General features: G+C 45.5%; 1 protein-coding gene across 2 annotated transcripts in view; it reads left to right on the forward strand.

Annotated features, from left to right (window-relative positions):
* Positions 1-15,000, forward strand: part of LOC124009656 (CUGBP Elav-like family member 5) — an 80,863-nt gene that overhangs the window by 55,669 nt on the left and 10,194 nt on the right. For both annotated transcript variants that reach the window (XM_046321678.1, XM_046321679.1), the window contains exons 5-7: positions 12,808-12,887; positions 12,966-13,115; positions 13,480-13,627. In XM_046321678.1, the coding sequence (XP_046177634.1) occupies positions 12,808-12,887; positions 12,966-13,115; positions 13,480-13,627 (378 nt within the window). The remainder of the gene's footprint in view (positions 1-12,807; positions 12,888-12,965; positions 13,116-13,479; positions 13,628-15,000) is intronic.

Genomic DNA, 15,000 nt, shown 5'->3' on the forward strand with positions numbered 1-15,000 from the left:
ATACTGTAGATTCCATGTCATTAGCTAGGGTTGTTGGGTTAAATACTGTAGATTCAATGGCATTAGCTAGGGTTGTTGGGTTAAATACTGTAGATTCCATGTCATTAGCTAGGGTTGTTGGGTTAAATACTGTAGATTCCATGTCATTAGCTAGGGTTGTTGGGTTAAATACTGTAGATTCCATGTCATTAGCTAGGGTTGTTGGGTTAAATACTGTAGATTCCATGTCATTAGCTAGGGTTGTTGGGTTAAATACTGTAGATTCCATGGCATTAGCTAGGGTTGTTGGGTTAAATACTGTAGATTCCATGTCATTAGCTAGGGTTGTTGGGTTAAATACTGTAGATTCCATGTCATTAGCTAGGGTTGTTGGGTTAAATACTGTAGATTCCATGTCATTAGCTAGGGTTGTTGGGTTAAATACTGTAGATTCCATGTCATTAGCTAGGGTTGTTGGGTTAAATACTGTAGATTCCATGGCATTAGCTAGGGTTGTTGGGTTAAATACTGTAGATTCCATGGCATTAGCTAGGGTTGTTGGGTTAAATACTGTAGATTCCATGTCATTAGCTAGGGTTGTTGGGTTAAATACTGTAGATTCCATGGCATTAGCTAGGGTTGTTGGGTTAAATACTCTAGTTTCCATGGCATTAGCTAGGGTTGTTGGGTTAAATACTGTAGATTCCATGGCATTAGCTAGGGTTGTTGGGTTAAATACTGTAGATTCCATGGCATTAGCTAGGGTTGTTGGGTTAAATACTGTAGATTCCATGGCATTAGCTAGGGTTGTTGGGTTAAATACTGTAGATTCCATGGCATTAGCTAGGGTTGTTGGGTTAAATACTGTAGATTCCATGTCATTAGCTAGGGTTGTTGGGTTAAATACTGTAGATTCCATGGCATTAGCTAGGGTTGTTGGGTTAAATACTGTAGATTCCATGTCATTAGATAGGGTTGTTGGGTTAAATACTGTAGATTCCATGTCATTAGCTAGGGTTGTTGGGTTAAATACTGTAGATTCCATGGCATTAGCTAGGGTTGTTGGGTTAAATACTGTAGATTCCATGGCATTAGCTAGGGTTGTTGGGTTAAATACTGTAGATTCCATGGCATTAGCTAGGGTTGTTGGGTTAAATACTGTAGATTCCATGTCATTAGCTAGGGTTGTTGGGTTAAATACTGTAGATTCCATGGCATTAGCTAGGGTTGTTGGGTTAAATACTGTAGATTCCATGTCATTAGCTAGGGTTGTTGGGTTAAATACTGTAGATTCCATGGCATTAGCTAGGGTTGTTGGGTTAAATACTGTAGATTCCATGGCATTAGCTAGGGTTGTTGGGTTAAATACTGTAGATTCCATGGCATTAGCTAGGGTTGTTGGGTTAAATACTGTAGATTCCATGTCATTAGCTAGGGTTGTTGGGTTAAATACTGTAGATTACATGGCATTAGCTAGGGTTGTTGGGTTAAATACTGTAGATTCCATGGCATTAGCTAGGGTTGTTGGGTTAAATACTGTAGATTCCATGGCATTAGCTAGGGTTGTTGGGTTAAATACTGTAGATTCCATGTCATTAGCTAGGGTTGTTGGGTTAAATACTGTAGATTCCATGTCATTAGCTAGGGTTGTTGGGTTAAATACTGTAGATTCCATGTCATTAGCTAGGGTTGTTGGGTTAAATACTCTAGTTTCCATGGCATTAGCTAGGGTTGTTGGGTTAAATACTGTAGATTCCATGGCATTAGCTAGGGTTGTTGGGTTAAATACTGTAGATTCCATGTCATTAGCTAGGGTTGTTGGGTTAAATACTGTAGATTCCATGGCATTAGCTAGGGTTGTTGGGTTAAATACTGTAGATTCCATGGCATTAGCTAGGGTTGTTGGGTTAAATACTGTAGATTCCATGGCATTAGCTAGGGTTGTTGGGTTAAATACTGTAGATTCCATGTCATTAGCTAGGGTTGTTGGGTTAAATACTGTAGATTCCATGTCATTAGCTAGGGTTGTTGGGTTAAATACTGTAGATTCCATGGCATTAGCTAGGGTTGTTGGGTTAAATACTGTAGATTCCATGTCATTAGCTAGGGTTGTTGGGTTAAATACTGTAGATTCCATGTCATTAGCTAGGGTTGTTGGGTTAAATACTGTAGATTACATGTCATTAGCTAGGGTTGTTGGGTTAAATACTCTAGTTTCCATGGCATTAGCTAGGGTTGTTGGGTTAAATACTGTAGATTCCATGTCATTAGCTAGGGTTGTTGGGTTAAATACTCTAGTTTCAATGTCATTAGCTAGGTTTGTTGGGTTAAATACTGTAGATTCCATGTCATTAGCTAGGGTTGTTGGGTTAAATACTCTAGTTTCCATGGCATTAGCTAGGGTTGTTGGGTTAAATACTGTAGATTCCATGTCATTAGCTAGGGTTGTTGGGTTAAATACTCTAGTTTCAATGTCATTAGCTAGGTTTGTTGGGTTAAATACTCTAGTTTCCATGGCATTAGCTAGGGTTGTTGGGTTAAATACTCTAGTTTCCATGGCATTAGCTAGGGTTGGTTGGTAGAATACTCTAGTTTCCATGGCATTAGCTAGGGTTGTTGGGTTGAATACTCTAGTTTCCATGGCATTAGCGAGGGTTGTTGGGTTGAATACTCTAGTTTCCATGGCATTAGCTAGGGTTGTTGTTTGAAAGCAATTGGATTTGCAAAAAAAGACAATGCTTTTTTTGTAAATGCTAAACTGGTCTAGTTCTAACAACATGTTGTAATCAGTCTAACACTACTGCCCCAATCTTATTGGTAGCTCAATCAACTCAACAGCCTTGGTTTCTCAAATGACTGCCTCGCCTGGTTCACCAACTACTTCTCAGACAGAGTTCAGTGTGTCAAATCGGAGGGACTGTCCGGACCTCTGGCCAGTCTCTATGGGGGTACCACCGGGTTCAATTCTCGGGCCGACTCTTTTCTCTATATATATCAACGATGTCGCTCTTGCTGAGAAACTAAATGAGCGGAGGGAAGGAAAGTAGACTAGGAGAAGAAGGAGAGGAGAGAAACTAAAATTTAAATTTAAAAAATCCCTAGAATCATCTTCTGTTGTGTTCCAGTACAGGTAAGTTTTACATATGACATTTTCTGTATTCTCATGTCACAATGACATTGTTCTTCCTGTACACACACACACACACACACACACGCGCGCGCGCGCGCACGCACGCACGCACACACACGCACACACACACACACACACACACACACACACACATTTTCCCAGTGTCTCAAACTTGCCTCTCCCATGTCAGAACAATGTTACGCCTGTGTGATAGCTGACACATTGGCTTGACACTGCAGTGACAGAACTCATTTCACACTCTGCACTGCAGTGAGGGAAGACAATACCTGGAAGGCAACGCGTGACAGCACACAAAAAAACCACACACCCATAAACACACACATTGGTCACAAACCCAAAATAATCTTCTAGTCAGGTCTGTGTGGAGACACTCGCTCAAAGACACAGAAAATGTGGTCAACTGAAAGTCAAAAGGTAAGTGAATACTACATTTGAGAGGAAAGTGAGACAGATATACAGACTCCAATTCAATTCAAGGGGCTTTATTGTCATAGGAAACATGTGTTAACATTGACAAAGCAAGTGAATTAGATAATATAGAAAAGTGAAAGAAACAATAAAAATGAACAGTAAACATTACACTCACAGAAGTTCCAAATTAATAAAGACATTACTGTCACGCCTTGGTCATTGTATCTTGTGTTTTTGTTATATGTTTGGGTAGGCCAGGGTGTGACATGGGTTTATATGTTGTATTTCGTATTGGGGTTTGTATTAATTGGAAGTGTGTATTAGTAGGGGTGTGTCTAGTTAGGCTTGGCTGCCTGAGGCGATTCCTAATTGGAGTCAGCTGATTGGGAACCGTATTTAGGTAGCTTGAGTGTGCGTTGTATTTCGTGGGTGATTGTACCTGTCTCTGTGTTAGTCACCAGATAGGCTGTATTAGTTTCACTCGTTTGTTGTTTTTGTATTTTCAGTTATTTCATGTACAGCATTTTCTTCATTAAAAGTCATGAGTAACCTACACGCTGCATTTCGGTCTGACTCTCTACAAACAACAGATGAACAACATTACAATTACAAATGTCATATTATGTACTGTTTATATACAGTGTTGTAATGATGTACAAATGGTTAAAATACAAAAGGGAAATAAATAAACATAAATATGGGTTGTATTTACAACAGTGTTTGTTCTTCACTGGTTGACCTTTTCTTGTGGCAACAGCTCACAAATCTCGATGCTGGGATGGCACATTGTGGTATTTCACCCAGTAGATATGGGAGTTTATCAAAATTCGGTTTGTTTTCAAATTCTTTGTGGATTTGTGTAATCTGATATGTGTCTCTAATGTGGTCATACATTGGGCAGGAGGTTAGAAAGTGCAGCTCAGTTTCCACCTCATTTTGTGGGCAGTGTACACATAACCTGTCTTCTCTTGAGAGCCATGTCTGCCTATGGTGGTCTTTCTCAATAGCAAGGCTATGCTCACTGAGTCAAATCAAATGTATTTGTCACATACACATGGTTAGCAGATGTTAATGCGAGTGTAGCGAAATGCTTGTGCTTCTAGTTCCGACAATGCAGTAATAACCAACGACTAATCGAACCTAAGAATTCCAAAACTACTAACTTATACACACAAGTGTAAAGGGATAAATAATATGTACATAAAGATATATGAATGAGTGATGGTACAGAACGCCAGATGCAGTAATGGTGCAGTAGATGATGTAGAGTACAGTATATACATATGAGATGAGTAATGTAGGGTATATAAACAAAGTGGCATAGTTTAAAGTGGCTAGTGATACATGCATTACATAAAGATGCAGTCGATGATGTAGAGTACAGTATATACATATGAGATGAGTAATGTAGGGTATGTAAACAAAGTGGCATAGTTTAAAGTGGCTAGTGATACATGCATTACATAAAGATGCAGTCGATGATGTAGAGTACAGTATATACATATGAGATGAGTAATGTAGGGTATGTAAACAAAGTGGCATAGTTTAAAGTGGCTAGTGATACATGCATTACATAAAGATGCAGTCGATGATGTAGAGTACAGTATATACATATGAGATGAGTAATGTAGGGTATGTAAACAAAGTGGCATAGTTTAAAGTGGCTAGTGATACATGCATTACATAAAGATGCAGTCGATGATGTAGAGTACAGTATATACATATGAGATGAGTAATGTAGGGTATGTAAACAAAGTGGCATAGTTTAAAGTGGCTAGTGATACATGCATTACATAAAGATGCAGTCGATGATGTAGAGTACAGTATATACGTATGCATATGAGATTAATAATGTAGGGTATGTAAACATTATATTAAGTAGCATTGTTTAAAGTGGCTAGTGATATATTTTACATCAATTTTCATCAATTCCCATGATTAAAGTGGCTGGAGTTGAGTTAGTGTGTTGGCAGCAGCCACTCAATGTTAGTGGTGGCCTTGAGATAGAAGCTGTTTTTCAGTCTCTCGGTCCCAGCTTTGATGCACCTGTACTGACCTCGCCTTCTGGATGATAGCGGGGTGAACAGGCAGTGGCTCGGGTGGTTGTTGTCCTTGATAATCTTTATGGCCTTCCTGTGACATCGGGTGGTGTAGGTGTCCTGGAGGGCAGGTAGTTTGCCCCCGGTGATACATTGTGCAGACCTCACTACCCTCTGGAGAGCCTTACAGTTATGGGCGGAGCTGTTGCCGTACCAGGTGGTGATACAGCCCAACAGGATGCTCTCGATTGTGCATCTGTAGAAGTTTGTGAGTGCTTTTGGTGACAAACCGAATTTCTTCAGCCTCCTGAATTTGAAGAGACGCTGTTGCGCCTTCTTCACGACGCTGTCTGTGTGGGTGGACCAATTCAGTTAGTCCGTGATGTGTACGCCGAGGAACTTAACATAGTCAACACTTTCCTTAAGTTTGGCTAGGTCACAGTGGTCAGGTATTCTGCCACTGTGTACTCTCTGTTTAGGGCCAAATTGCATTCTAGTTTGTTCAGTTTTTTTGTTAATTCTTTCCAATGTGTCAAGTAATTATCTTTTAGTTTTCTCATGATTTGGTTGGGTCTAATTGTGTTGCTGTCCTGGAGCTCTGTGGGTTCTGTTGGTGTTTGTGAACAGAGCTCCAGGATCAGGGACTCTTGGTGAGCGAACCCCAGACCTCACAACCATAAAGGGCAATGGGTTGTATAACTGATTCAAGTACTTTTAGCCAGATCCTAATTGGTAAGTTGAATTGTATGTTCCTTTTGATTGCATAGAATGCTCTTCTTGCCTTGTCTCTCAGATTGTTCACAGCTTTGTGGAAGTTACCTGTGGCGCTAATGTTTAGGACAAGGTATGTATAGTTTTTTGTGTGCTCTAGGTCAACGGTGTCTAGATGGAATTTGTATTTGTGGTCCTGGTGACTGGACCTTTTTTGGAACACCATCATTTTGGTCTTACTGAGATTTACTGTCAGGGCCCAGGTCTGGCAGAATCTGTGCAGAGATCTAGTTGCTGCTTGGTTGGTGACAGAAACACCAGATCATCAACAAACAGTAGACATTTGACTTCAGATTCTAGTATGGTGAGCCCGGGTGCTGCAGACTTTTCTAGTGCCTTCGCCAATTCGTTGATATATATGTTGAGTGTCTCGCTGGTCTGGACGGGGTGTCTATTGATCTGTTGCTCCTGTGTGAATTGAGTTGGGGATACGCTTGAGATCGATGTCCTTTAGAGTCCTGGTGGGCACTGAAGGTGGACACTGCTGCCTTGTATAGGTGGACCTGGTCATAGAGGCTGATCAAGTCCAGGGTGGAGTGGCGGGCACTGCTGCCTTGTAGAGGTGGACCTGGTCATAAAGGCTGTTCTAGTCCAGGGTGGAGTGGTGGGCCAGGAAAACATTTGGTTTTGAGGCACAGTCACAGGAAATACTTGCATTTACCCGAAGTATGGTAGCATGGTGGAAGTCTTTTCATGTCAGCAGGGTGGAGATTGGGGAAAGTAGAAGAAGCTTTTTCAATCCCTCCCTTCAGTGCTGTGGCCACCCTTTCCTGCTGTGCTCTCAGGTCGTTTGTGCCTGTGTGTATTATTATGTGGCTAGGTGAACCTAGTTGGTCCTCAGACAGGTCTAGGGCGCGCTGGGTGAACCTAGTTGGTCCTCAGACAGGTCTAGGGCAGGCTGGGGGAACCTAGTTGGTCCTCAGACAGGTCTAGGGCAGGCTGGGTGAACCTAGTTGGTCCTCAGACAGGTCTAGGGCAGGCTGGGTGAACCTAGTTGGTCCTCAGACAGGTCTAGGGCAGGCTGGGTGAACCTAGTTGGTCCTCAGACAGGTCTAGGGCAGGCTGGGTGAACCTAGTTGTGCCTCAGACAGGTCTAGGGCAGGCTGGGTGAACCTAGTTGGTCCTCAGACAGGTCTAGGGCAGGCTGGGTGAACCTAGTTGTGCCTCAGACAGGTCTAGGGCAGGCTGGGTGAACCTAGTTGGTCCTCAGACAGGTCTAGGGCGCGCTGGGGGAACCTAGTTGGTCCTCAGACAGGTCTAGGGCAGGCTGGGTGAACCTAGTTGGTCCTCAGACAGGTCTAGGGCAGGCTGGGAGAACCTAGTTGTGCCTCAGACAGGTCTAGGGCAGGCTGGGTGAACCTAGTTGGTCCTCAGACAGGTCTAGGGCAGGCTGGGTGAACCTAGTTGGTCCTCAGACAGGTCTAGGGCAGGCTGGGTGAACCTAGTTGGTCCTCAGACAGGTCTCGGGCAGGCTGGGTGAACCTAGTTGGTCCTCAGACAGGTCTAGGGCAGGCTGGGTGAACCTAGTTGGTCCTCAGACAGGTCTAGGGCAGGCTGGGTGAACCTAGTTGGTCCTCAGACAGGTCTAGGGCAGGCTGGGTGAACCTAGTTGGTCCTCAGACTGGTCTCGGGCAGGCTGGGGGTTTTTGACACCAGAGTTTAGATTAGACAAAAAAAAATTTTTTCTTGTATATTTTTCCCATTTGAGTCCACAAGGAGAACAATCTGTGTCTTGTGTATGTCCTCACTCTGCGTGTGGGGGAGTGGGTTGTCAGGAAGGCTATTAGGGTGGCTGACAGGGGGGGGTGCTCAGAGGGGGTGAGATCCCCTGGGCTTGGGGTTCTTCATTTGTCTGTTCTGCTGTGGTGTCGACGCTATGGTCAGGGGCTGGTGTGGACTGTTCTGCTGTGGTGTCGAGACTTTTGTCAAGATCTGAGATGGGCTGTTCTGCTGGCTTCTCTGCTGGGGTGGCCACCTCTCTAGAGGATTGTTCTCTATCACACGCCATCCCCCTCAACCTCTCCTCCAGCAGTCTGATCATCTCCTCTAGTGCCCGGTTCTTCTCCTGCTCTTGCTTTTTATATTGTTGAAGTTGTCTCACCACAGTCCAGAGTGCAAATATGTCTCTTTCCACCTCCAGCTCTCCGGGTCTGGTTAAGGGGGTGTTGTTGTTGTCACGGCCGTCAACAGAAGTAGACCAAAGTGCAGCGTGATGAGCGTACATATTCCTTTATTTAATTGACGGCGACAAAAACAATAAACAATTCCAAACAACCGTGAAGCTAAAGGGCTATGTGCCACAAAACAAAGTATGGTTCTCAATCAGAGACAACAATAGACAGCTGTATCTGATTGAGAACCCTACCCCGGCCAAAACATAGAAATACACATTTTTGAACGAAAGAACATAGAATACCCACCCCAAAATCACACCCTGACAAAACCAAATAGAGACATAAAAAGGATCTCCAAGGTCAGGGCGTGACAGTTGTATTGGACTGTTGATCATACGACGATTGTGACACCGCCCCTCGTTAACACCCCCTCTCTTAACAGAGGGGTAGTGTGCTAATATAGCACTATGCCCTGCCAGGGGATGGTCTGTGTGGAAGATGAGGTTGCTGATGTTCCCATTTTTACAATAGTCAGCAAAAAGTGTCTCTTGATTTTCCATAAGGAGATTCATTTTTGTGATCTTTTCTTTCCTTATTATTCTTTACATACACAGGGTACTGTGTTTGAATGACCTCTGAACAGCAGAAGGCATCTTCTAAGGCCTCTCCATTTGGTTGGAGTAGACTGTTCGACTCTCCTGCCACTGATGGGCTAAAGGGCTTTGACACCTCTCACTTGACACATCAGTGCTAATTGAAGTTGTATCAAGCTTAGCAGCCTTAATTTAGCATTCAGTCCTTATAAAGTAATGTAACGTATTTTTCTTCCTGGCATTTGGAAATAAAATATAGCTTCAGACTAAACATTACTCACTCAGTTCCAGGTTGGATGGTGTTTTCAGGTTTCTGTTGTTTTCCAGAGCATTTGCTGTACAGCGTTGGAATAATAATCTTTGGTAGTTGTACGCCTTCCAGGTGATTCTGTAATTCCGTCCAAAATCAGGTTGTGAGTTTAGAGTTTTGATTTGGAGTTTGGTTATGTTGTAGAGGGTAGCATCCTGTATACAGTTGAAGTCTGAAGTTTACATACACTTAGCTTGGAGTCATTACAACCTGTTTTTCAACCACTCCACAAATTACTTGCTGTCACGTTCTGACCTTAGTTCCTTTGTTTTGTCTTTGTTTTTGTATGGTCAGGGCGTGAGTTGGCGTGGGCAGTCTATGTTTGTGTTTTTATGTTGGTTTTTGAGTTTGGCCTGGTATGGTTCCCAATCAGAGGCAGGTGTTGTTAGTTGTCTCTGATTGAGAATCATACTTAGGTAGCCTTTTCCCACCTGTGTTTCGTGGGTGTTTATTTTCTGTTTTTTTCTGTGTCATCACTAGACAGGACTGTTTCGTTTGTTCGTTCTTCCTAGTTGTTATTTTATTTAGTGTTCAGTTTTGATTATATTAAATATCATGAACACTTACCACGCTGCACCTTGGTCTTCACCTTCTTCCACCGATGACAGCCGTTACAGAAACACCCACCACCAAAGGACCAAGCAGCGTGGTGACGAGAGGCAGCGATACCTGGAGAACTGGACTTGGGAGGAGATTTTGGATTGCACAGGGCCCTGGGCTCAGGCTGGGGAATATCGCCGCCCCAAGTCAAAGCTGGAGGCAGCGAAAGCGGAGAGGCGGCGGTATGAGGAGGCAGCATGGCAGCGCGGCTGGAAGCCTAGAGGCAGCCCCAAAAATGTATTGGGGGGTGCACACGAAGTCAGGTAGGAGAACTGCACCAACTCCCGTGCTTACCGTGGAGAGAGAGGGACCGGGCAGGCACCGTGTTATGCCGTGAGGCGCACGGTGTCCCCGGTGCGTGTGCATAGCCCGGTGCGGTACATTGCAGCGCCTCGTATCGGCAGGGCTAGAGTGGGCATCGAGCCAGGTGCCATGAAGCCGGCTCAGCGCATCTGGTCTCCAGTGCGCCTCCTCGGGCAGGGGTACATGGCACCAGCCCCACGCATGGTGTCCCCGGTTCACCAGCACAGCCCAGTGCGGGCTATTCCACCTCACCGCACTGGCCTGGCTACGGGGAGCATTCAGCCAGGAAGGGTTGGGCAGGCTCGGTGCTCGAGACCTCCAGTGCGTCTTCACAGTCCGGTCTATCCGGTGCCAGCTGCCAGAGTCTCCCCCCATCTGTCCTGAGCTGCCAGAGTCTCCCCCCGTCTGTCCTGAGCTGCCAGAGTCTCCCCCGTCTGTCCTGAGCTGCCAGAGTCTCCCCATCTGTCCTGAGCTGCCAGAGTCTCCCCCGTCTGTCCTGAGCTGCCAGAGTCTCCCCCCGTCTGTCCTGAGCTGCCAGAGTCTCCCCCCATCTGTCCTGAGCTGCCAGAGTCTCCCCCATCTGTCCTGAGCTGCCAGAGTCTCCCCCCGTCTGTCCTGAGCTGCCAGAGTCTCCCCCGTCTGTCCTGAGCTGCCAGAGTCTCCCCCCGTCTGTCCTGAGCTGCCAGAGTCTCCCCCCGTCTGTCCTGAGCTGCCAGAGTCTCCCCCGTCTGTCCTGAGCTGCCAGAGTCTCCCCGTCTGTCCTGAGCTGCCAGTGTCTCCCCCGTCTGTCCTGAGCTGCCAGAGTCTCCCCGTCTGTCCTGAGCTGCCAGAGTCTCCCCGTCTGTCCTGAGCTGCCAGAGTCTCCCCCGTCTGTCCTGAGCTGCCAGAGTCTCCCCCCGTCTGTCCTGAGCTGCCAGAGTCTCCCCCGTCTGTCCTGAGCTGCCAGAGTCTCCCCCCGTCTGTCCTGAGCTGCCAGAGTCTCCCGTCTGTCCTGAGCTGAGAATTAAAATTGTCAACGGAACAACAGTAACAACAATAACCAAGGGTTAAAATAACCATACATTGAACAATAACAATAAGCATACAGTAGAGTACATGTGCAGGTTGATTGGTCTGTCAGACACAGTCCCTCAACTTATGGCAGGCAGCAATGTAGTGCGCTGCCAACCCACAGCTCTCTGCCTCCTCCCCCAACAGGACGGGTAGTCTACTCTCATCAGAGATGTCTTTGGAACCTTGAATAAGGGTTTCAAATTTGGGGAAATGACACTCTCTAATTGTTTTATATTTTTCACATTTTGTCAGGAAATGCAGTTCTGTCTCGGGTTCTGCTGTTGTACAGTGGTTGCACAGCCTTTCCTCTACAGGGAGCCAGGTTTCCCTGTGTCTACCCTTCTCAATGGCAAGGCTGTGCTCACTGACCCTGTACTTTGTCAAGGTTTTGATCAGTAACCATGGCAAACAGTTAGCCACAGTGTACTGTCGATTTAGGGCCAAATGGCATCATTGCCTTTTACTTTGTGCATGTGCTTGTTTTTCCTAATAAGCAATATAGTTTTGTTTTACTGTGTTGTAATGTGGTTCATTCTGATTGATTGGATGTTCTGGTCCTGAGACTTCAGTGTGTTAGTAGAACAGGTTTGTGCATTCAGCCACAGGACCAGCTGGATGAGGGGACTCTTTTCTTTGCTCAGCTCTTGGCATTGCAGGGCTTGGTTTTGATATGAGAGTGGGTCACTGTATTTTAGATGTTTCCAAAACTTAATTGCTCTTTTTTGAGTTTTTATTAGTGGATATTGGCCTAATTCTGCCCTGCATGCATTGTTTGTAGAATTCCTCTGGACATGTCGGAGAATCTTACAGAACTCTGCATGCAGGGTTTCAATGGAGTGTTTGTCCCATTTGATGAAATCTTGTTTGCAAGTGGACCACACACCTCGCTGACATAAAGTCTCTCTCTCTCGCTCGCTCTCTTTCTCACTCTCCTCTCTTCTCTCTCCTCTCTCTCCTAACTCCTCTCTCCCCCTCTGTCTCTCTCATCTGTCTTTCTCACTCTCCTCTCTTCTCTCTCCTCTCTCTCCTAACTCCACTCTCCCCCTCTGTCTCTCTCTCATCTGTCTTTCTCACTCTCCTCTCTTCTCTCTCCTCTCTCTCCTAACTCCTCTCTCCCCCTCTGTCTCTCTCTGTCTCTGTGACTCTCTCTCCTCTCTCTCTCCTCTCTTCTCTCTCCTCTCTCTCCTAACTCCTCTCTCCCCCTCTGTCTCTCTCTCATCTGTCTTTCTCTCTCTCTGTCTCTGTGACTCTCTCTCTGTCTCTGTGACTCTCTCTCCGATCTCTCGCTCTCTCACCTCTCTCCTCTCTCCCCTCTCTCCTCACTCCTCACTCCCCTCTCTCTCTCTCTCTCTCTCTCTCTCTCTCTCTCTCTCACTCCCTCCCGCTATCTCTTTTGCTCCCTCTCTCCTCTCCTCTCTCTCCTCTCTCCCCTCTCCCTTTCCTCTCCCCTCTCTCTCTCCTCTGTCTTTCTCTCTCTCTCTAGGTTGTGCATTTGTGAAGTTCTCTACTCACTCTGAAGCTCAGTCTGCCATCAGCTCCCTGCATGGGAGTCAGACGATGCCTGTGAGTATAACACACACACTCACACACTCACACACACTCACACACACCACTAATCCATGTTATTTCTCTCCCCTCTAGGGAGCGTCATCCAGCCTGGTGGTGAAGTTTGCAGACACAGACAAGGAGAGAACCCTACGGCGCATGCAGCAGATGGCTGGACAGTTTGGCATGTTTAACCCCTCTGTCTCTCTACCCACGTTCACTAGCTACAGCAGCTACACACATGCCGTAAGCACACACACACACGCACACACGCACATGTGCAGACACTCACACACACGCACTCACACATCAACACACTCACACATACACACACACAAACACGCACCCACACGTACACACACTCACACATCAACACACACACACACACTCACACGTACACGTACACGCACTCACACATACATGCACACACACATGCACATGTGCAGACACTCACACACACACGCACACATACAGACAGACACGCACGCACACACACACACACACACACAATTTGGTATCTGTTGCTCTGACAGACCGATGCCTCACTGACAGGTTTCTCACCCATCTCTCTCCTTTCTTTCTTCCCCTCTCCGTCTCCTCCCCTCATCAGTTGATGCAGCAGCAGCAGGCTGCGGTGATGGCCGTGTCTCAGGGGGGCTACCTGGCCCCCAGCCTCTCCTTTCCCTCCGCCCAGCTCCACCAGTTGGGGGCGCTAACCATGAATGGCCTGCCGCCCAACCCCCTCAACTCCATGTCAGGTCAGTCACATAGGATAATTCAGCAACATTCATGATGAGTAGGGTTGGAGACCTGAAAATATGTATTATCCCCCAGGGCTAATGCCTAAAAGTTTACCTCTGTGGGCTAACACAGTTTGGAGGTGCTCAGATGACCTGTGTTCAATACCTGAGCAGTTACATAGGGGTCTTGTAAACTGTGTGGTATCAGATATCACTACGCAGATATCACTATCATCTTCTAGCTCTGTATCATTTATTCTATCATCCTCTAGCTCTGTATCATTTATTCTATCATCCTCTATCTCATCCTCAATCTCTGTATCATTCTCTCTGTATCACTCTCTATCTCTGTAGCTCTGTATCGCTTTCTATCATTCTCTGTCTCTGTATTGCTTTCTATCTCTTTGTCTCTATCATTCTCTCTGTATCACTCTCTATCTCTGTATCATTCTGTATCTCTGTATCGCTTTCTATCATTCTCTCTCTCTCTCTCTCTGTATCTATCATCCTCCATCTCTGTATCGCTTTCTATCATTCTCTCTCTCTCTCTGTATCTATCATCCTCCATCTCTGTATCACTTTCTATCATTCTCTCTCTCTCTCTCTCTCTCTCTCTCTCTCTCTCTCTCTCTCTCTCTCTCTCTCTCTCTCTCTCTCTCTCTCTCTCTCTCTCTCTCTGTATCTATCATCCTCTATCTCTGTATCTCTCTCTCTCTCTCTCTCTCTCTCTCTCTCTCTGTATCTATCATCCTCCATCTCTTTCTATCATTCTCTCTCTCTCTCTCTCTCTCTCTCTCTCTCTCTGTATCTATCATCCTCCATCTCTGTATCGCTTTCTATCATTCTCTCTCTCTCTCTCTCTCTGTATCTATCATCCTCCATCTCTGTATCGCTTTCTATCATTCTCTCTCTCTGTATCTATCATCCTCCATCTCTGTATCGCTTTCTATCATTCTCTCTCTCTCTCTCTCTGTATCTATCATCCTCCATCTCTGTATCGCTTTCTATCATTCTCTCTCTCTGTATCTATCATCCTCCATCTCTGTATCGCTTTCTATCATTCTCTCTCTCTCTCTCTTTCTCTCTCTCTCTCTCTCTCTCTGTATCTATCATCCTCCATCTCTGTATCGTTTTCTATCATTCTCTCTCTCTCTCTCTTTCTCTCTCTCTCTCTCTCTCTCTGTATCTATCATCCTCCATCTCTGTATCGCTTTCTATCATTCTCTCTCTCTCTCTCTTTCTCTCTCTCTCTCTCTCTCTCTCTCTGTATCTATCATCCTCCATCTCTGTATCGCTTTCTATCATTCTCTCTCTCTCTCTCTTTCTCTCTCTCTCTCTCTCTCTCTCTCTGTATCTATCATCCTCCATCTCTGTATCGTTTTCTATCATTC

Source organism: Oncorhynchus gorbuscha, linkage group LG22, assembly GCF_021184085.1.
Source record: "Oncorhynchus gorbuscha isolate QuinsamMale2020 ecotype Even-year linkage group LG22, OgorEven_v1.0, whole genome shotgun sequence".
In the NCBI taxonomy this organism is placed as follows: Eukaryota; Metazoa; Chordata; class Actinopteri; order Salmoniformes; family Salmonidae; genus Oncorhynchus; species Oncorhynchus gorbuscha.